At 35.3% G+C, this 22,512-nt stretch overlaps 1 protein-coding gene across 1 annotated transcript; it reads right to left on the reverse strand.

Moving 5' to 3' along the window:
- Positions 1-1,937: 1,937 nt before the first annotated feature.
- On the reverse strand, positions 1,938-21,343 carry LOC111048927 (mannose-1-phosphate guanyltransferase beta). The gene is made up of 4 exons (XM_022334914.2): positions 20,923-21,343; positions 17,527-18,248; positions 8,776-8,986; positions 1,938-4,867 (listed from the first exon to the last, which is right to left on the reverse strand). The coding sequence occupies exons 2-4, from the start codon at positions 18,203-18,205 to the stop codon at positions 4,678-4,680; spliced, it is 1,080 nt and encodes a 359-aa protein (XP_022190606.2). The 5' UTR covers positions 18,206-18,248; positions 20,923-21,343; the 3' UTR covers positions 1,938-4,677.
- Between the last annotated feature and the right edge of the window lie 1,169 nt (positions 21,344-22,512).

A 22,512-nucleotide genomic window follows, 5' to 3' on the forward strand; every position in this document is an offset into this window, starting at 1 on the left:
AGATTTTCATCTGTTGTTTGTGGAATCCCAATGATTTCTATGTTATCTCTTCTTGTGTATTGTTGTATGGAATGTAATTCTGTTTGTAATTGACAGACAGCTTGATTGAGGTTCTTGTTCTGAAATTCCAGTTCATCGCATCTCTTAGTTGTGGATTTATTTTCGTTTTCTAATTTATCTAGTTGGGACCTAGTCTCTTCTGTGGTAGCTTTGATTGCTTCAATCTGATCGGAAAGTTCCCCCATTTTATCCATAAATAACGATGTCAGTTCACTTCTTAGATCTGATATGGCACTTAGTATTTGATTAAAGCGAGTATCGATTTGACTGTTTTCTCCCTTATTTAAATTCACACACTCATCACACTTCCAATTGTTCCTAGTCTCCAGGTTCTTCTTCTTGAATTTATCCATGGTCTCCACTCTAGTGCACTGTACGTGGAAAGAAGACTTACAAGCACTGCACTTGATTGCGTCTTTATTTTGAAGTTCGTCCTTACACTTGAAACATTCAGCCATCGCAATAGACAAGTATAGAGAATTTATTCAACGACACGAGTACTTGTTGTTTCACACTATTTAAATAGGTATTTTGTAGGATAATGTTCACGAAAAATTACTGTTTGAATTTGCGGGCAAGAGTTGGTCGGCGCGATAAAACTATTTAGACAGAGCAGAGCATAACCGTAATCTGAAGATAATAGTACAGCACGTCCGTTCGCATTGGCGTTTCGACAACAACTGAAATAGTACGAAATAGGTACTAAATATTGACATGGTTAGTATGTTGAAATTCGATCATAGCCGGGCCAGCGACATGCACGTATATTAATGTCCGACTGACCCAAAGAACTACTCCTTTCTGGCAAACAGTAATCACACTTCCATGTAGCTCTGGCTTGTTGATTCCTCTTTTTGAATTTCTCGATGTTTTCCAGTCTTGTGCATGCTGGGTGAAAAGCCCATTTACACTCACTACACTCAATCGATGGTTCATTCTCAGTAAAAGAAGTCTTACATTTGAAACACTGAGCCATGACGGAACTTAGTTGAAAAGTTTGCGTAAATTTAGTAGAAAAGTTTTCACTTGAGCTATCGCGCGCAGCGGCAAAGGTCACTGATTAGACAGATACAATCGACACAACCGTTCTCATCAAGTGCTGAACTGATACTCGCTAAGAAATTAGTTCTTTGATAATATTTGAATAGGCTCAAAATTGTGTTCCATAATGCTGGATTTCCACTATTTTTCTAAATTTAATAAGAATGACTTGATAATTCTGTTTTGAAACAATATGTACATCTCTGATAACCTCTGATACGAGTTATAAAATCGTTATAAATACTAAAATCTAAAATCATTTATTGCGTGAAACACACCATTTAATTGCAGGGTTTGGTTTTTACCACACGACGAGCATAATATCCTTTGATTCGCAATTCGATCAATAAAAACTGGTATATGCCTTCACGGTTTAGATCTTTGTCGCATCTTGATAAGCTCTGCAGGAACTCCATGTTACACCAAAAGCTACAGAGTATAGACTGTCTAATAGTTGGAAATTATAACTTTGATGGACCTGTACAGAACACGGAAATGGGAATCCCCGAGTAAAAGTCCAAGTGTGGAATAACGTCACTAAACTTAAAAGGGTGGAGACATATTATGCTTCATTGCACAAGGGTGGAAAATGTGTTAAATCTACCTGCCAAAGGGTCTCGCAGTTGTATTGTTCTCGCTTGACCGTCCCATGCCCACATTGAGATAGGTTTTACCCCATATTATTCGTCGTTAGTGGGTCTGATGGCTTTCCGTCAATAAATTGGGGTTATTTCAAGTTTTAATACAGGAGAGTGAAACGATTTCCATATTTACAATTAAAATCTGCGCAAAAATATCACTAATTATAATATTATGTGGTTGAAAAAAATACAAACATTTTCAACTAACATAATATAATTTCGTTTGAAAAATATCAACAAATAATTGCACAGGGCTATACATACGATGATTTCAAACATTTGACGAAACACTATGTATTTGAGACAATCATTACCTTCACCATTCATAAAGATAACTAGCAAGTTAAAACGTTTATATAAATAACAAGGAAATAATATAAAGAAACATGATTCAATTAATAAAATTCTTACTAAGACGCAGATTCTTTTAATAATTGAAGTACAGCCTAAACCTAGATAAATAATTAGAGACAAATAAATCTTACAGGAATGCTGAGATAAGAGAAAACTCAAAGAATTCCTGATAGGCTACACTTAGATAAAAGTAAAAGCATTTTTAAAGTAGTGAGTTAGGAAAATAGATAGCTGAAGTGAAAATTGGAATGAAGAGGATGCAAAATCTTATTTGATAAGATGAACAGATAAAAGAAAGTTTGTTAATCAGAGTACAAATTAAATAGACAAGTACAAACAAAGTAGTAGACATAGATACACTTATTTATTCACTTGATTAAGCACAGAGATTGTCCTACTTTCAAAACGTATAGAGGAATTCTGGATAGGAAAATATTTACTACAATGCACAATTTTTCATTCCATGAATATTTTCAAGATATTAGCCTATATTTGGTTTGATTAAACATTGTATAAAAGTTATTATTTACATAATTACAATAGATATCAAACTATAATGAAAAAGTACAAAGTATTCATCATTCAGATAATAGTGGAAACTTCAATCACTACTAATTTACGGATACAATTCAGCAATTAGTTACCAAGTTGTCAATATAAATAAAAATATCTAAAACACAAAATAAAATTTATTCATCACAGTGAAACTGCATTCGAACCCATCCATTAAGTCTAATTTCTAAATAGTAAATACCTTATTTACTATCCAGTCTTTTTCGTTGGTAGGGGTTAGATTACAAGACAATAATGAATAGTACATTAAATAACCACTACAAAAACTTACGAACTTTTATGAGCAAGAGATCTGAACGATCATACACCAATATTCAGTTAATTTCAGCTTTGAAAGAAATCAAGTAAATATGAATTATTATTCCTTGCAATATTTATTGAAAACCTGGTATCGTACAAAGATCTGAATCTATTAATTTTATTTAAAGTTTTACATTCAAAACTATAAGTTTCTTTTACTTATTTGAGTACAATTGAAACTTGTAGAGGATAAATTGGTTAGTCTTTGAAAAAGTACAGTTTGAACATTTAGAATGTTGTTCCGAAATCAATCATTTTCCATACAACAAATCCTATAAGTTAATGGTACCCACACAGTAAGTATACCACGAACTGTATCTGATAAAAAAAGCTGTAATGGACTTTCAAATTTAAATTTTAAAAATGCCAACTCAAAAAGCAGATGCTTTAACTTCAACACAGTTTAATCACATTGGGCGAAATTTACAATATTTCGAACAGTATTTGCATCTTAATATTAAAATTGTTTCGTATTATAATATCCTAATATTAAAATATCAAATTTATATCCTAATGTACACCTTAATATAAATTTGTATATCAATGTACTTAATATCAAATTCCAAAATCGGTCTAAACACTTCAAATAGTTATACATTGTGTAGAATCTTGTGCAGACCACTGCAAACCTATGACGGCAACGGAAAAGGGACAATTTTTAAGCTGTGGTTAAATGGTTGAAATCGTCGCACTCACCGTCGCCTTCATGCGATTCGCAGTGGTCTGCTCGAGGCCACTCGCTGCACTTGAGCTGCTCGCAAACCAGCAACAAGCAACCTTATTGGTGAAAGCTGATGATCTCAGTTCATATACACACACTAGATAGAGCAATGGAAATGGCTGCCACTTTTATAGATTGTATTTTATAGTGAAGCTGCCTAAAGCAGAAGTTAAGTCATGTCAAAGTGAATTATCATTTTGCCTTCACCCATGAAACAAGGAAACCCTGGAAAGGGAGTGGAACCTTTTGGAAATTAAAACTAAAAGCACATCATCTCATGTGTCACAACTGAGCTGAGCTGATCGAAATAAAGCTGATGTTTGCCTCTTAGCACCGCTCTAAGGATATGCGCCTAGTGAAGAGAGGTAGACGCACTCCCTTTCTTCTCATTTAGAGCTTTAGAGCTAGTGATTGAAGCACCGAGCGAAACAAACTCGCGGAAATCTTTACGCGGTCCTCTTTTGAAGCCCTGAAAAGCTGCGTGTGAAAGCATCGCGGCTTCCCTCCTCAAAGTGCCTTATGTTTCCATTACATAGAAATCTCTTCCCTCTTCACTATGCGCGCACCCTGAAGGGGTATATTTCGGATTTATTTGTTCTACAGTTCATTTCCATGGTTTCTTTGTTCCATCAGACGATTTTTGTTTTGTCGTGCGCAGAATAGCGAAATATATAGTTTATTGCGTATTGATGGTTACTTGGTGTGAGAGCAGCATAAAGAGAACAGGTTGCGTGTTGCTCTAGTTTAAAGCAGCCTGCACACAGGGCCAATAGTAGCTCTCACTAGCTGTCGCGGAAATGGAAATGTCTGGAACTCAAATATACACTTCCAACTTCCAATTTCGTGTTACTGTGACAGCTAGTAGACGCTTAGTGGAAGCTAATATTGTCCCCGTGAGCAGCGTGCTAAAAGCAGCCTAAAGTACAAGTACGTAGACAGTCAAGTTAGATTCAATGTTGGAATGTGATGACATTGAACGAGTCGGGTTTACATGATGATCTGCGGGTCAGGCACTGAGGAGGCGATGGACTTGTGTGGCAGCACTTGGCCCCCGTTCACATAGAGCTCGTCCTTGACGATAACATCCTCACCGAGTACCGTCGTATTCTCCATGCGAACCCACTGCCCCACCACCGACCGCCACCCCACTATGCACTGGTCCAGCCACGCGTGCGACCTACAACATCAACATCGATAGCATCAACAATTCAGCGATTAATATAGTTATGTGTCATGCCTCATCAACCAACTCACGTACAATTATAAAAATAGTAAGCCCCCGAGTTGAATAACTCGTTAATTTCAGAAATAAAAGTTCAGAATTTCTGTTTGACTCAAAAACATTCGACAAATTCATATTCATTTACTTGTCATGAACAGCACTACAAACCATATGAACAATTGTTATACAATGCATTCAGAAACAAAATCATATTATTACAAAATATAGGAGTGATCCGTGGTCTAGTGGATAGAGTGCTTGCGTAGCAGCATAGAGATCCCGGGTTCAAACCCTCTCAATACCAAAAGTTTTTAACCAGATCACTCCCGTGTTATCGGATGGGACGTTTGCACGTTAAACTGTCGGTCCCGACTGAGGTATGACAGTAAGGCCCATTGATGGCTTGAATTATATATTCAGGCGGTTGGACCTTCCCGCAAGGGACTCCCCACCAACAAAAGCCATACGAATTTACTTTTTATATTAAAAAATATGAAATAAACAACTACACAATGAAAAAACCAAATATAGAATGAATTAAAGTTTAGAGCATAGGCCTAAACATAATATTAATTCATTAGTCACTAAGCTAGAAATTTACAAAAATAAATTCCTGAGCTCAGCAGGTATCAGTGGGAGTGGGACACTAAGGGATATGCCTCATGTACTTCCTACATTAGTTCACAATGTGTCAAAAAATAGTTTGATAAACTGAAAAGACAACACTAAAAAGAAATCAAACTTCAATAATTGGTTCATAGTATTAATTGGTTGATACTTCATCAAGTGACAGAACTGAACTAAACGTATCCAAGCTGATAATGAGCACAACAAATTCAGATAAAAGTTCAAAAATATTCTGAACTAAGCACAAATAGCTACAAATAATCACAACAAATGCAGATCAAATTTGAATATAAGGTTATGAATACCCCCCTTAAGGGAATTAATCCCTTGAAGGGATATAACTGAACTGAACTTCTCCAAGCAATAGACAGATTGGCTCCAGGAAGAGTAGGTCGACAAATCAGGTATTATCAGAAGTGGTTGACAGCACCCTTAGGTGGGCCGTCCACTAGAACCGTTTTCGTCCGAACTGGCATCGGCCGAACGATCCCCCAACAAAGAAAGGAATAGATGCTCGTCCATTGCAACAGGTTCATACGGCCGATCAATTTTTCGATCGGAATTGAATGGGATTTTCCGGCTCTATCCGGCCGAACTAACTAGTCGAGCTGAGACAACAAAGTGTTCCTAACCTAAAATTGTTTCACAGTCTTGTTTGTTTTTGTTTTTTGAAGTTGTTCTGTTTTATAAAGTTGTAACTATGGACAATGAAAAGTTGATAAGCTTGGTTCAAGAGCATGTTCCATTGTAGGATATGCGAGACAAAAGATATCATCGTCTTGATGTTCAAAGGAATCTATGAACAAAGATTGCTTGATAATGAATTTAACTAATTTAGTGGATATTTGTTTATTCAATTTTCAAAATATCAATATAATCATTGTTTATGAAAAAATGTTGTGGCTATGATAGAAGTTAATTCAATAATATGACAACTAGACTGACGTAAACGGTTCCAATGGACGACCATATTCGGCCGAATTAACGGCCTGCACATTTGTCCGATCCAACAGCCGAACGGATCGGTTGAATACGGTTCCAGTGGAAGGTTACCCTTAGGGCAGTGGTACTCAAACTTTTTACTTCACGCCCCCCCTGCATAATTCAGCTGTAAGCCGGACCCCCTACATGTATAAGCATAGACTACTATACATTTTGTACATATACGTATAAAACTACATATTTTACACTTAATATTTATTTAGTTGAGTTTTGCACATGCTTCACATACCCCAATGTTGCAATAGTTTAAATCATAATAATAAAACAACAAATTCTATACAAACAATAAATTATAATTTATTCAGGTACTACAGCTACTTTAGTACATAGTAGTTATTTTTGTTTCTCATAGAAATTAACAATACAAAGAGCATCAGTGTGAAGGATGAGCTTGTTTTTTTCGTACAGAGTTTGTTGAAACGAGGTGTCAGCTCCGATAACGCTACTTTAAGTTCCTGGGTCACATCCAGTCTTGGTCTATATTCACTTTTCATGGCAGCTAGAGCAGAAACCCCAGTTTCATACGGATAAATTGTAGTAAATGGAGTCTATATCTTCAATGCCTTTTTACTCAAAATTGGGTGTTCCTTTTGCACACCAATCCAGAAGGATGTAAGAGAATATTCTTCAAACTTCATTTTAAACGCGAAGTCACCTTGAAGATCTATGAGGTTTACTTTTTCTATCATGTTGAGGGAGCACTCATTGAGAGCTCCCATTATATCATTTATATCAACCGTATTGTCAAATTCAAATTGGTTTATTCATAAAATATGACATATTCACAAAATATAAAAGTGAAAATTACTCACATGTTATTTTAAAAATAGAAAGATTGCTTATCGTAATTATTTTAGAAGTAAATTTGAAACATTTTCCAACCAAGCTTTGCACCCCCCTTGGGGGTCGCGCCCCACACTTTGAGAACCACTGCCTTAGGGCATTGAATGGGTCGCGGAGAGTAGTTGACATCTTCTGCTACTAATCCAAGGCCTAAGACAGGGTGAATCACAGAATCCAGTTAAGGGAGTTTGCTTTCTGTGGCAACACAAGCCGATCATTGAGCTTTATTGAATTTGACAGGGAGATACTACGGTTGCAAAAAACGAAAGGTTGACAAAAAAGGTTTCAATGTGGATTCAGACTGGTTGCCTCAGCCCAATATTGGATCCAATTCTATTCAATATTTACATGAAGGATCTCCCGAATAATTTATAATAAAATCTAGTCTTATTTGTGGATGATACTGCAATTCTTGTTGAGGGAAGATAAGAGGACATAAATTTCAAGACTAAAAAGGTGATTTCTGGCTTAAATCTATGGCTAAATTGGAATTAATTACGGCTCAATTAAAATAAATTAAAATTCTTCAATTTTCAGCATCTCGTCAAATTAGCAACACACATTGACAATAATCAGGCAAATGTGACGAAATTTCTCGTGTGGAGCTGCAGAGTGATTTGAGATGGGATGAACAAGTGCAGGATATATTGAGCAGAGTACCTGCTATACTGTTCTCGCTGAGGTGCGTTAGGGGTCGCAGTCAAATCCCTACGAGCAATGTACCATGGCTACCTACTGTATCTCATGTGTGTCATTCGTTACAGTTTTATATTCTGGGTGGTCATGACACTCACCTTGACGTGGTTTCCAGAAAGCATAAGAAAGCTCTGAGAATAATATACGGTTGCAGAACATCAAGCTGACCATATTTTGTGATAAGGGGACGGACTATTTACCCTACCAACCTTGTATTCATTGAGATGACAAGGTATAAGGATTGGGTAAGGGTTGGAGTTTGTTCTCATGTGCTGTGCTTGATCATCTCTACAATAATAGGAACAGTGGCTCGCTCCTGGGTTACCCGAGAAATAAACTAGCCTTCTTGGAAAAAAGGTCATTTTAAAGTGGATAAAAATATTTAACCAACTCTTATAAAGTTTAAAATATATTTCAGTTTCCTAAAATCATAAAAAATCAATTTTACTGAGGGGAGCTCCGTATTCAACTGTATTCAAGAATGCATTGGATTATTGATGAATGAGAAATAATTTTCCCCTCTGCTTTTTTGTGTTTTTTATTGCTTGATTTATGTGGTTTCTAGATTCTAGTTTAGAAATGTTGTCTTCAATTATGACTTATATGTCGCTTTCAAAGTTATCAAGTGTTTGCTACTTGTGGTTGATCAAGGAATACAACTGGTTGTGTAAGCAGAATGAAGTTGTGAATGGTACCTGACGACAGCGTTGCGGAGGATGGTGGTGCGCTTGATGCAGACGCCATCTTCGATGACGACGCCCGGGCCAATGGTGACGTTGGGTCCGATGCGGCAGCCGACGCCGATCTTGGCCGTTGGGTCCACCAGCACATTACCCACTGCGCATGGCCCGTTATACAGCAGCGACGCGTTCTTCTGTCGCAGCGAAGTCAGGTACATGCTCATGCCTGACAACCATCATCGTAAACAATTAAATTAAATCCTCAATCGAAATACAATATCATGGAGAAAGTAGATATACCATGGTATAGGTTGTTTATGTTCTAAATTTCAAGCCGATTTCTTGTTAACTCAAGCCGATTGCTGGCGACTACTGGCTATTATTACTGTTTTGGCCGGGTGAGAGTGTAAGAACAGCACAGTATGAGAAACTACCAGCGACACATAGCTTCAAGAAAAATTACTACTAGGACTATCGCCTTGAGTTAACAGTTAAAATTGAGTTAACAGTGAATCTAGACGCCCAATCGGATATCTTCTTGTGTTATTTTTTCTCTGTCAATATTCAATTTATCAAAAAATGCAATGACAAAACTGCAATATTTTATGGACTTTCGTGTTAGGTAGAGTCTTTATTTAAAGTGCAATTGCTAAGCGACGACTGAAGCCGCGTCTTTTACGGCTATAGTCGACATGGACTACAGCGTAGTCGTTAACACAATCATCGCGCGCGCGGCTAGAGCCATACAGTCGTCGCTTAGCAATTGCACATTAAATCATACTATTCTACGCAACTATTTTCAGGTTCACTAAAATCTCATAAATAATACACTTGGAGAAGAGAATTTTCAAGGAGTCAACGAAAACTGTCTTAGACCCAGTATTATCGGGTTGATGGATTCCCTTGAATATTTATTAGAAACTCTTATTCAACAGCATTAACTAAAAACTACAAACTGTATAGAAATCGTAAAAACTATAATAATTCAGATTCAAGTTCTGTGTCATCAATTGGTTACAACTCATAAAATTATTCTACATTATGATCTGTCGCTAGAATCACATTAAAAACTGTTTCAAACAATAACACCAGCATTCAGAGCTTGAGCATCATAAATGATTAGCCAAACAAGTTTGTGTGGTTGAAAATTATGAATATGATTTTGTAGTACATCCTTCAAACCAGATCTCAATTCTCAGTTTAACCCTGTAACTGATCATGCCTCCTCAGGAGAGGTTTTGGGTTAGTGTAAGGCTATTCAAAATGGGCCCGTTCTGTGTACATGGAATGTGGTAAATTGTCCGATTCACAATTTACCAAGTAAAAAGTTCCAAGTTCCATGGGAGGAATTTTGACAGATTCTGTTCCAGTTCCAACTTTCTGCCCCACAGTCGAAGTGTGGTAAATTGTCCGACCTGGTACAGTTCCAACAGGTTCCAACTATCTGAGCTCTCATTGGTCAATTATTGTAGTCTGCTTGCTTCTCTGTAGTCTGCTTGAGTTTGTTTATTGAAATTGAAATTTATTGCCAAAACAAAATTACAGTATTATAGTATATTAAGTTACAAAGTTTTAAACAAATAAGCAAAACTCAAACTTAATTATTAGATCAAAACTTAATTTATCTTTATTTTGGCGACTGCTGGCATAAGTAAGAACTTGAGAGCCAGCAGTGAGTCTACATTATTAGATTTAACAAGTTTAGCGCTTAACTAAAATTTGTAGAATACTTATTCTATTTGGTTTTTAAATAATTATATATATATGATTGAACATCATCATCAAAAACTTACGAATAACTAAAGAATACTTAAGAGTAACTAAATCTATTGTAGCGTTAATTTAAAAAAGAAATTCCTGTTTATCCACTCTTCCACAGTTTTGTGATATTTACCAGTTGGTTTTTCTATAATGAAATTTGACGGAACTAAGTTGATGAAAAGATTACAGTAATAAAAGAATTGATGCCTACATGTAGTGAGCTTGATCAAATGCATATTGTATCTATTGAAATGATTTACTCGCATATTGTAAGGGGTAGTGCGAGCTGAAAATAGAGAGTGATTCTTGTTTATGTAGAGTATTACGGTTTTCATGAACGTTTGCCTCAATGTTGGTACATCAAGTTCAATAAAAATATCTCGGCTTGGGTACAAACGTGGTCTCCCTAGAGCTGCTCTTATAATATGTTTTTGGAGGACAAACAGTTTTCTCAAGTGCGTATCAAAAGCTCCACCCCACACCTCAATGATATATTGGAATAAGGAATGTGCATATGCAAAATAAATTTTTCTTATTATCTCCCTGTTTTTAATTTTATTTATTTTATAGAAAATATAGATGAGATATTTCAATTTTGAGCAGAGGTATTCTAGGTGAATGTTCCATTTGATATGGCGATCTACAAAAATACCAAGATATTTTATAGATTGCACTCTTTCCAAAGGTATATTTTCGTGGGCGACCTCATTCATTATTTGGGTGCCATTGTTATTTTTCTTTGATTTTTTTATAGAAAGTTCAAGATCTATTGATGGTTGACCAATTACGGTGGGTGAGAAAGTTATATATTTAGTTTTCTTTGCATTTAGGGTTAGTATATGATCTTCAAGCCATTGTTGAACTATTTTCAAACCATTATTTGCAACTTTGAACGTTTCTTCCCATGTGTCTCCGCTAAAAATCAAAGTTGTATCGTCGGCGAAAGATAAAATAGTACAATTTTCAAGGTACAATTTTAACAAGTCGTTTACATAGATTAGAAACAAAATCGGGGATAGTACTGTCCCTTGAGGAGTACCGAACTGAGAGGTGTAACTGATGTCTGTCTGTCCATTTAAAGTGAGATACTGTTTCCTATTCGACAAGTAACTTGAGAATAACTTATTCACAGAACCTCTTACACCCACCCTGTCCAGTTTATAGAGGAGTATGTTGTGAGGAACTGTATCAAAGGCCTTGGATAAGTCCATAAAAATAGCCAGTGTTTTTTTGTTTCTATTAAAGTTATCAAAAATTATATTGTTGAGATGGATTACCGCATCTTTGGTTGAACTATTTGCTTGGAAACCATATTGATTGTTGTCAATGATTTTATGTTTATCTAGGAAACTCATTAATCTGATTTTCAAAATTTTTTCTAGTATTTTAGAAATATTACTCATTAAACTAATCGGTCTGTAACTATCCGGGTTTCCAAGGTCTCCAGTTTTTGGTAATGGTATAATTTTAGCTTCTTTGAATTTTTTAGGGAAATATCCTTCGCTCAAACATTTGTTAAATATATGAACTAAAGGTGAGGTTATAGAGGGTGATATTTTTTTGAGGAAAGGTCCTGTAAAGTTATCAACACCTGGTGTAAATTTATTCTTGAGTTGATCTATTAATAACTCTATTTCATAATCGTTTGTGGGAATGAGGAAGATACTTTTTACATTAGGATTTGCTATTGACTTGGGAATCTCTATATTGTCTGTATTATCGGTTATCTTTTTAGCGAACGATTCTCCAACACCAGCGAAATATTTATTAAGAGTAGTAGCATCTAGATTTATTGATTTTGAATTTTTTTTCAAGTTGAGTAGTTCATTAATGTATTTCCAGGTTTTTTTAGAATCGTTTTTGTGTTCCTCGAATTTACAGTTAAAATAATCAATCTTGCTTTTTTTTATCAGAGTATTGAGTGTATTTCTGTATCTCTTATATTGATTTATCAATTCTAAGTTATTGGGGTTTTTTAATAATTTTCTATGTAATTTATCTCTCTCCCGTATTGACGCGACTAAGGCTGGAGTAATCCATTTTTTTATAGGTTTTTTCTTGTTACTTATTTTTATGGTTTTAGTTCTAGCATGAGTTAGGTCTGTTAGTTTTTTAACAAAGTAGTCCACCATCTCGTCAATATCCATTGAATCATATATCTCTTTCCATGATTCTTTTTGTAAATCAGAGATTAGATTTACATAATCAATTATGCTTTTTGATCCTACATCGATATGTGCTGGTTCCTCATTAATATTCCTATTGAAATGCAGCGAAACACTGAAATGGTCCGTAATATTTGTTTTCAGAATAGTCCCTCTAACAACATTATTATTGTTATTATTCTCTCCTCCCTTGTAAAATATGTGATCGATACAAGTACTGATGCCATTTACAGACCTAGTTGGTTTATTGATAAAAGATTTGAAACCATTAATATGCATTGTGCTCAAATATTCATTTGAAAGGCTATTATTAGTAAGAATATTTAAATTCATATCACCCAATACTATTATGTTGTAAATATCTTTCATACTTTTCAGAAATTCGTCTAGACTTTCGATAAAAGTTTTTAAGTTGAGGGATGGTGAACGATATATTGCAATTATTAAATATTTCACGTCATTAATCCAGCAAGCCATACCAATGCAGTTAGCTTCCTCAATATGGACATTAATAAGCTCAGTTTTGATATTATTTTCAATGAACAAGCATAATCCATCACATTTCGAGTGTTTACTATTAGCATGAAAAACATTGTAACCATCTAAGTTATAATTGAAGCAAGCATCGTCTGTGATCCACGTCTCGGTTAATGCAATCACATTGAAGCGAAACTTTATATTACCCATGTAGTGCACCAATTCCTCAAAATTTTTATTAATGCTTCTGATGTTGGTGTGTAGAATATTTAATTCCATGCCAACACTCTCAGACTGGTGAGGTAAAAAACTGAAAACATCATTTACTTCGATTGTATCGTGAAACCCTATAAGGTCGTCAATATTCCAATCAGACATAAACGTAAGAAAAGTGAATAAACGTATATTTTGTAAAATAAAATTTCAAAGTGGTTAAGAAATTAAAGTAAAATGAAAAATACAGAGAAAAAAGTATCGGTTTTCCGATGAAAAGAAAAAAAAATAAAAATCAGAGAGAATCAAGACATGGCCAGCCCACCGGTCCAGACAAAATGAATGTATGTACATCGACTTGAAACCTACCAATTTAGTTCATGCACAGAAACCTGTGATCAATTCCATTTGAATAAAATAAAATAATATTACTGAGATGATAAGGACAAACAGAGAAGTGGAAATCAGCATTAATTTAATTGAATCAATTGTTAGAAAATATTTCCTGAAAGATCAGATTTTTTCAGATTCAGGCCTACATACTTAATATACGGATTGCCATGTGAAAGATTTTTAAAATGATTTTGCTAACCAAAATTGTTTCAAAAATACATTATCTTGATTTTTATCAATGCGTATTAATCGGATAATGTTAAACAGGAAATCTATTTTCAATCCAAGTATTATTTTATCAATATTAAAGGCCTTCAATTCTTGAGATTCAGAAAGTAGTAGCAACAGAGGTAATCGTGTCAATAATCCTCATCAACTAGCGTACTAAATATACCTTGTAGATAAGATAGGAGAATTCATCATTTTTCTCATAATGATAAAATATTTTCAAATTATAATGATTTATTATTAGGAGTTATTATTCTCTCTTGACTAGGCTACAGCAAATTGAAAAGCAAAGAATAGTAATTACGTTACTACAAGTAATAGGCCTAGCATATTGGCAAAAAAACAAAACAAAAAAAAAACAATTGAAACCTTTTCCACTTAATTGATACATTATTCTCAATTGATAGAATATAATTAATAATTATCGTATAGAAATAATATAATTATCATAATTGGAAGATAGCGGAATGGAAATTATTCCTAAATTTATTTCAACAATCATACGCAATAATAAATAGTCTATTTGAGCTCATCAAAATAAACAATAATTTACCTTGAGCAAAGTGATAAGAAACGTAGCCAAGAGCCATACTTTGCAACTGAAATTCAAATAAAATAATTTATAATGATAATACTCCTCCTTCTCTCTAATTAACTATTTCATTGAACGTTAAAATGTTAACTTAATCTGGACAAACAAATCATGGTTTTATGTGTCATAATTGGTATTTTCTTCATACAGAAATTGATCTATATTATTTCTTACTTACACCGACATTGTCCTTATTTCTATTTGTGAGCTTGTTGAGGTCCTCCTCACACCTGATAATATTAACAGGACCGCCGTCCTCGTACCTGACTTTGATTCGGCCCACTCGGTCGATCCACACATGTCGAAACCCATTCTCCCGTTGTATCATCTTGGCTCTGCCGAACAGCTTACGTCTCTCCGCCGTTATAGATTGGTTTATGTAGATTGGACTATTTCCCTGCATGTTGATATGTTGAGTTGAAAAGTCTCTACATTCTTTCCTCTTTTTGAGCAAGGCATCCTTATCTCCTCGACAGACAAAACGAACAATGATGCCGGGCGCGGTGTTGTCTCTTCTTCTGGGGAGGCGATGACATGCATCGATCGATCTGCGGTCCAGCTTCACATCCAATGCTTTCCCGATCTCCAGTATTCGACACTGCACATCCTCGTTCTGCAACTCCGGAACACCGTATACTTCAAGGGTATTTCTCCGACCATATTGCTCCCGATCGTCATCTTTCATCTCCAATTCCCTAATTTTTCCGTTCAGAACTGAATTTTCATTTTGTAGTTCCCTAACAGTTCCTCTTAGTTTAGCAATTTCAGCAGCATTTTCATCCAAGGTCTTCCTACAAGCGGCTATATCAGATCCCAACTTTTCCAGCAACTCATCCTTAACTCGTGTTAATATACTATTTAATTGATCGACCGTTAGTGGATTATTGTCGGTACTTGAATTAGTGTTTGTTTTTGCCGGAGTACTGAGCTTGTTTACACCTGAGATAGATTTTACTGGAGTAGAGTCCGAATTGGCACGTTGGCGACGTAACTCACTTGAACATTTTTTACAAGTCCATGACTTTCCTGTGTCTTGAAATAATTCCAGATCATTGTCGGTAAGCTCAACACATACACCATGGAACACAATATTGCAGCTCGAACATTTTATTTTTGATTTTAATGCACGATTCATCTGCTGGTTACACACTCCGCAACTCATTTTTGTATGTCTAGTAGGATATGTTAAACAAATGATCACACTGCAAATTACTCACAACCAAAAATAAAGTCTCAATATTTAAAATAACTAACCGAGTTGCGGCCATGCACTAAGATTCCCTCCCTAAAAGCTTAGAAACATCGTAATTCAGTAATAAACGTGATTCAATGAAAACGAAAGCTGATAAGCCACAACCGATAAACGAACCTTTCGCCTCGAGCGCTGAACTACGACTGTGAATCGACTACGACTGTGTTATCATAGCATAGTATAGAATACATAACCAACAATGATGTTTGATAACCATTCATTAAATGAATTTTTCTCGATAGAAAATTTGAGAGTAATGGAATAAAAGAAATTTACACTTTTCTAGACGGTAGGTTTGTAAAACAGCCTTTCTTCATTCACGCAGCTATAGTGTGGTTCACCTTATAATGGCAGTGGATAAAGATAGAAGAATAGCATTGCCGATTCTCTGCATAAATAAATTATATTTCTACACTGTCAAAAACATAATTGTCATCGTTGTGGACCTAGAAAAGGATAGTACCACCGGCTTTGTCGAATGATAGACAAGGATAGCAAACTCAAAGTTGATCAAATACTGTCATTATAACGTGGACCTCACTATAGTAAACGACACATTTTAGTGTAAATAAACTGTATATGTGCGCGCCAAAAGCTTGAACCAACCATTTTGAAATGGCGTTCCATGGGAAAATTTTGCACTAGTCACGTGATGGAACAATTTACGATTGGAACTGGAACAATTTACTTTACACAGAACGTACACAATGAGACGCATCAGCTGGATTTTCCACACGTTAGTGTTGTAGGCTATGTACTGGAGAGAACCTTTTATTCTTAATCTATCAGCTAGCAGCAATTTTTAAAAACAGAATGTCGTCAACATTAAAGACTAGTAGTTCTGTGAACAGTAGACCTCACGCAGTATTCTCATCCACAAGTACCTGATTGAAACTATAGACCTTATGGAAATACAGCAATAGACTGGCTTCTCCACACATCTGTGTAATCACTTGTCAGCTGATTTTTACTCTAATATTGGCGTTTGAAGGAGGCCCCTTTTTCCTTTTATATTATCCTTGAATTGCAAAATTTCCAAAAATCTTGTATATACGTTAAAAAAGTAACATACCTGTCAAATTTCATGGAAATCTATTACCGCGTTTCACCGTAAATGCGCAACATATAGAAATTAAGAGAAATGCCAAACCGTCGACTTGAATCTTAGACCTCACTTCGCTCGGTCAATTATCATTTCATGTGATCATAAAATGTACTTGCAGACCCACGGAGAGTAAGTAAATGCCCTGTGGTTTACGGAAGACTGACAAAATAGGTATAAATAATCAAAGAAATAAAATAAGGAGAAACATTTGAACAGTCTCAGGGTGAGATCACATTGAATGCGTATATGTGCAAGTGCAAACTTGGTTATACATGACCAAGCATGCAGATGAGAAACAAAATGTGGAAGGAGCAATAGGAGCACTTACACTAAACGCTTGCACTTGCTTGATGCGTCCAGAGTTAGCAGCTACATGCACGTCACAACGTGTTTCAATGGCATTTATCAAATTTTGTTTTCCGGCTCATACATGATTCGACGTGCACTTGCACATATGATCCACCCTTGGAATATTTGTTACATTTGCAATCAGCTAAGAATAAGAAGATGAACACTTTCAATATATGAGTAGTAAGCCTATGATAAAGGTAATAGGCCTACCGTTAGATAGTGAAAATACCTGTTAGAAAATCTCTAGGCTGGCCGACGTCCATCCAAAATCCCTGCAACTCGAAGGCAAACAACTGTCCCTCCTCGGCCATGAACGGAAACACCTCTTTCTCGATACTCGTCGGTCTGATTTCAATGCGTTTCAGCACGGACGGATTCAAAATATAAATACCGGCATTAATTTTATTTGAAACAAACTCTTGTGGCTTTTCAATGAAACTCTTGATGCAGCCGTCCGCGTGGTAAACTACCACACCATATTTCGAGGGCTCCTCAACTTTTGTGACAACGATTGTTCCTTCGCGTTTGTGGTTTTTGTGGAACTCGTAGAGCTCAGTGAAAGGGAACTCACATATGATGTCAGAGTTTAGAACGAAAAAAGGTTCGTCGGTTTGGTTGAGAATTTCAGCTGCCAACGCCAAAGGACCTGCCGTACCGAGCGGTTCGGTTTCGTGTGAAAAGTCTAATCTAACGTTGAGCCTCTCCGCCTGAATACGCAACTCTTTCTCCATTTCCTCGGCGTGATAGGATACGGCCAATACCACGTGCTTCACTCCGGCCGCAACCAGTGCCTCCATTTGATGTAGTAGCATAGGTTTGTTGGCAAATTCCACTAACGGCTTCGGTCTGCTCAGCGTCAATGGACGTAGCCTGGTGCCGTAGCCACCAACCAATATCAAAGCCTTCATTGTTCCTGTCTGCTTGCACTAAGCGTCAAATCATCTGCATCAACTGAAACACAAAAATAAAATAACATTGGATTTTTTTCAACTATCTGAGTACCGTAGGTAATATTCACTAGATTCATTTACTCACAAAAAAATCTCGGTGCACTCTATACATTTTACAAATACACATACTCATAAAATAAAGCTGAGCTTTTGTGCTGATCTTTCTTTCTTTTCTTTTTTTATTCGGCGCTGCGGCGCTACAGCCCTAGGTGATCCCTGGCCTACTTCACAACACGCCTCCATTCTTCTCTGTTCATGGTACTTTCTTTCCATCCTCTCACCCCCATCTTTCTCAGGTCATCCATCACTTGGTCCACCCACTTGTTCCTTAGACTAATTTTTTTTTCATCTGCTGTGCAACTTGCTATTGAATACTATTTTGTGCATTCTATCTAGCCTCACTCATCCTCATCACATGCCTCAACCACATAATTCTTTGGGCCTTAACGAAGCGTACTGAATTTTCTCATTTTATTAAAGTTTCTATTTTTTCATATTCGCCATTAAATGGCTACCAAGAAATTTTCTGCCCATTAACCTGAACAGGACTGTAAATTCTTCTTAGTATGGATCTTTCAAAGATTTTTAATGCATTTTCGTCAGCCATATTCATCACCCAAGTTTCCGCCGCATATGATGCCACTGGACGCACCAATAATAACAATATTTTGTTATGCAGATGACACGGTATTAGTTAGTTCAGGGAAATCATGGGAGGAACTGTACAATAGAGTAAACCATGACTGTAAATTTCTTCAACAATGGTATCTTAGAAATAGATTAGCAATCAATGTCGAAAAAACCAAATTTATTAATTTCTCTGCGCGCACCAAAAATTCACAATCAACCTATTATTTTCCATCTAAATAGCTGTACATATGACTTATTATGCCAATGTCCTCCTGTAGAGCAGGTCGAAGAGATTAAATACCTTGGTATTTTTATTGATTCAGCCTTAAATTGGAGAACACATAAATCTAATCTCAAGAAAAGTATCAATACCTATCTTTGTAAATTCTATCACTTGAGAGAGCTGTGTGATACAAACACACTACGCACAGTATCTTATTATGCCTTAATAAATTCAAAATTAGAATACGGCATTGTATGTTGGGGTGGAGCTGCAAAAGTGCACTTTGGTCCACTACACAAATTGCAAAAACATTTCATCAGACTAATACTATTCAAAAATCGAAGAGAGAATTCGTTTCTTTGTATAATCTATTGTAGAAAATGACGTTGTTTGTAACATTTTTATGTTCCTTGACAATAAATGATTGATTGATTTATACAAGAGATTACGTATTCTCCCAATTCGCCATCTTTTTGTTTTCAAAGTCTTAAGAATTTTCTTTATGCGAAGTGGAAACGATGGATTTTTCAGGCCCAGCTTTTCTGAAAGAAGAAGACTTGACCTGGTATCAAGACTACCAAGAATAAATTTTAGCTTCTTTTCTAAATCTTTTGTATACCTAGGCCCAAAACTCTTCAACGCTATACCACATGCTGGTAGAAGAACTAGAACTTGGAAAGAATTCTCAACAATAATTAAAGACTGGCTATTCCAATATCAAGATATAGAAAACTTTTTTTCAATTCTATCCTGAAAATCATACACTGTTTCAGCTACCGGTACAATGCCATGTATTTATACTCCATAAATTTCCAAACTTTTGGTACTCTGGATTTGACTGCTGACATATACAAAAAATATTCAACTTTGTTCTTATTCACAACCAGTCCGACTTTTGGTGCCTCAATTTCCAGGATTTTATAAACTTCTTTCAAGCAAGCCACACTTTTAGCCATTATTACCACGTCATCGGCATATGCACATACTTGATGCATTTTGTTGAATTACTGCTGAGAGCCCATCACCCTGCTTAACACCAGCATTCTAGAGCTTCTGCACTTAAGCATTCAATTAATAAAAGGTAATTAATATTATAATCAATTATCGTAAAGTAGCAGGTAACCCGTGTTACACAAGGGTCTAATTAAAAACTAAAAATTGGCCTGAATAAAATCTTGAAGAATTTGAAATAGGCCTATAACCACACTTGGTAAATTATGAATAAATATACAAAATTTCAAGCTAATCAGTCCAGTAGTTCAGACGTGATGATGAGTCATTTGTAATTTTTTTATCCCGTACGTGTATCAGCCAATTCTTTCCTTCATTATATTATAGATTAGTTGGTCATCCGTGCTCCGCAAATGTCCAATAAAAACTTGACAAACTAAAAACCTAACCTACCAAGAATTTAGAATAGGATTATAACATTAGTAGACTACTAATAACATTTTAGAAGGATTTAAAAGATGAATGAAATTATCATTAACTTAATTGGAATCTGACATACGTAGTTTTAGGGTTATATATCAATCTATTTTTAATATGAATTCTACGAACTGTTTATTTTTGCCGGTGGGTATAAAACTTGGTAACTCATAATAATTATTATGCAGCGCTATCAAAATGAAAATTTAGATAAAGGTTGGCATTTGATATTGCTGAAATATTTGAAACTTTTTTCTTTTAATTTGAGCAAGAAGGTGGCTTCAAAATTAAAAATAAACAGTCGGCTAATACAGAGTGATAAATGCGGCATTAATGTGTCAATTACAAAAGGTTTTAAGAAAAATATTTAATATAAAAACAAAAATAACTTCACCTTCACAGTTGATTCGCTGTTCTCTTACTAGTGATTTGATGAATAAAAATCAATCAGTGCCACATATCAAAAATCACAGTTGGCATTTAATTTTATTATCAAAAGCTGAATAAACATTAATTTTCAAATTTGAAGCTCATGACGTGGTTTCTGATAGAGTTTATAAATACTTGAATACACACTTAAAATACTTCTTAAAAGAATGAATATATTCACTTTGGATTAAAATAGGCTAAGTAAAATAAACCTGCAAGAATAATAAAACAACGCCTTTTCCCCGAAGTGGAATACACCATTCCATTCAAGATCGGCTACAATACAAAACAACAAACTCACAAGTCACAACACAGCCAACACGGGTGAAAATTGAAATAAAAAAATATAATTATATTAAAGGAACATGGACGTGTACTACAGCCTTAGACCAGTTATAGAATAGACACGCTGGGAAGTCTAGCCTCTGAAGCCAAAATCTACTGCCTAATTCACCCACCTTGACGTCACGCATCGTATTGAAAACTTTCAGATTGTGTCACAAAGTAGTAGTGATTGTGTCTATTTCAGATTCATGGTGTTTTTACGTTTTTAGGTTATTTTTAGCTACGGGCAAAAACGATATCTGTTGATTTATGATGTGTTATGATGTGATATTGGCTTCAAAGTTATAATATGTTTTGAAAATAATAAGGTACGGTAGCCTACAAAACTAATTTATTGTCATGCTGCAATGAGTTCACTTACATCATAACCAAGGATAATATAACAGTTACAACTTACAATATTTATGTGTATAAATTTCAACTTAAGCATGAAAAGATATTCCACTTTTTTCCTAAAAATTTCAGTGCTATTATATGCTGCGCAGGAGATTACCATTTTCATAAATAATAATTACATAAATAAATGATAATCTCCTATGGAAAACAAGCTATGTTTAACACAATGTCTATACGATGCGTGACATGACTTGTGACGTCAAGATTGGTGGATTTGGCAGTAGATGTTGGCTTCATCGACTTTTAGTATGATATACAATTGGACGTGTCTATTCTATAACTGGTCTAAGACTACAGCAGCTGTCAGAAAATCAAAATATCTTATCCCCGAAAATCATAAACTGATATAAATAACCAAACTGTATAATTTCAAACATAACCTGAACGATGATAAAACCTAAGAGGTCTGAGAAATAGCTTGTAAAGTAGGAGGGTTTTCGATGAAAATAATAATATGCTGAAATTATTCAAAATTTAATGACAGTTGAAAAGAGAAAAGCTTGCATCGTTACAAATAATATTTGTGATATATGGTCTAACTTTCACCGTCTAACTTTCAGGGATGGGATATTCTGCCTAACCAGCTGTCAGCAAGGAATTTGGATAGATTAGTGAAGTGGCTAATCGTAGAAGAATGATACATTACATATTTTCAAGATAATATCTATCATTTTAATTTTTTGGTTGAATTTCAGTTATAATGGATTATTTTCTGTAGGAGTGTCCCTCAGAACATCTCTTTTTAAGTTGCTCTCTTCAGAGAATCCTATAGTGTACAACAAAATTGACTGATTGTGAATAATTCTCCATCGTC

Source organism: Nilaparvata lugens, chromosome 4 (assembly GCF_014356525.2).
Source record: "Nilaparvata lugens isolate BPH chromosome 4, ASM1435652v1, whole genome shotgun sequence".
Classification (NCBI taxonomy): domain Eukaryota; kingdom Metazoa; phylum Arthropoda; class Insecta; order Hemiptera; family Delphacidae; genus Nilaparvata; species Nilaparvata lugens.

Excerpts from the sequence above, each read along its gene's own strand:
- LOC111048927 (XM_022334914.2), bottom strand. The coding sequence starts at position 18,205 with ATGAAGGCTTTGATATTGGTTGGTGGCTACGGCACCAGGCTACGTCCA. Across the intron at positions 8,987-17,526 it reads GCCTAGAGATTTTCTAACAG|GCATGAGCATGTACCTGACT; the intron begins GTATTTTCACTA and ends GATGGTTGTCAG. Across the intron at positions 4,868-8,775 it reads CTCCGCAACGCTGTCGTCAG|GTCGCACGCGTGGCTGGACC; the intron begins GTACCATTCACA and ends TTGATGTTGTAG.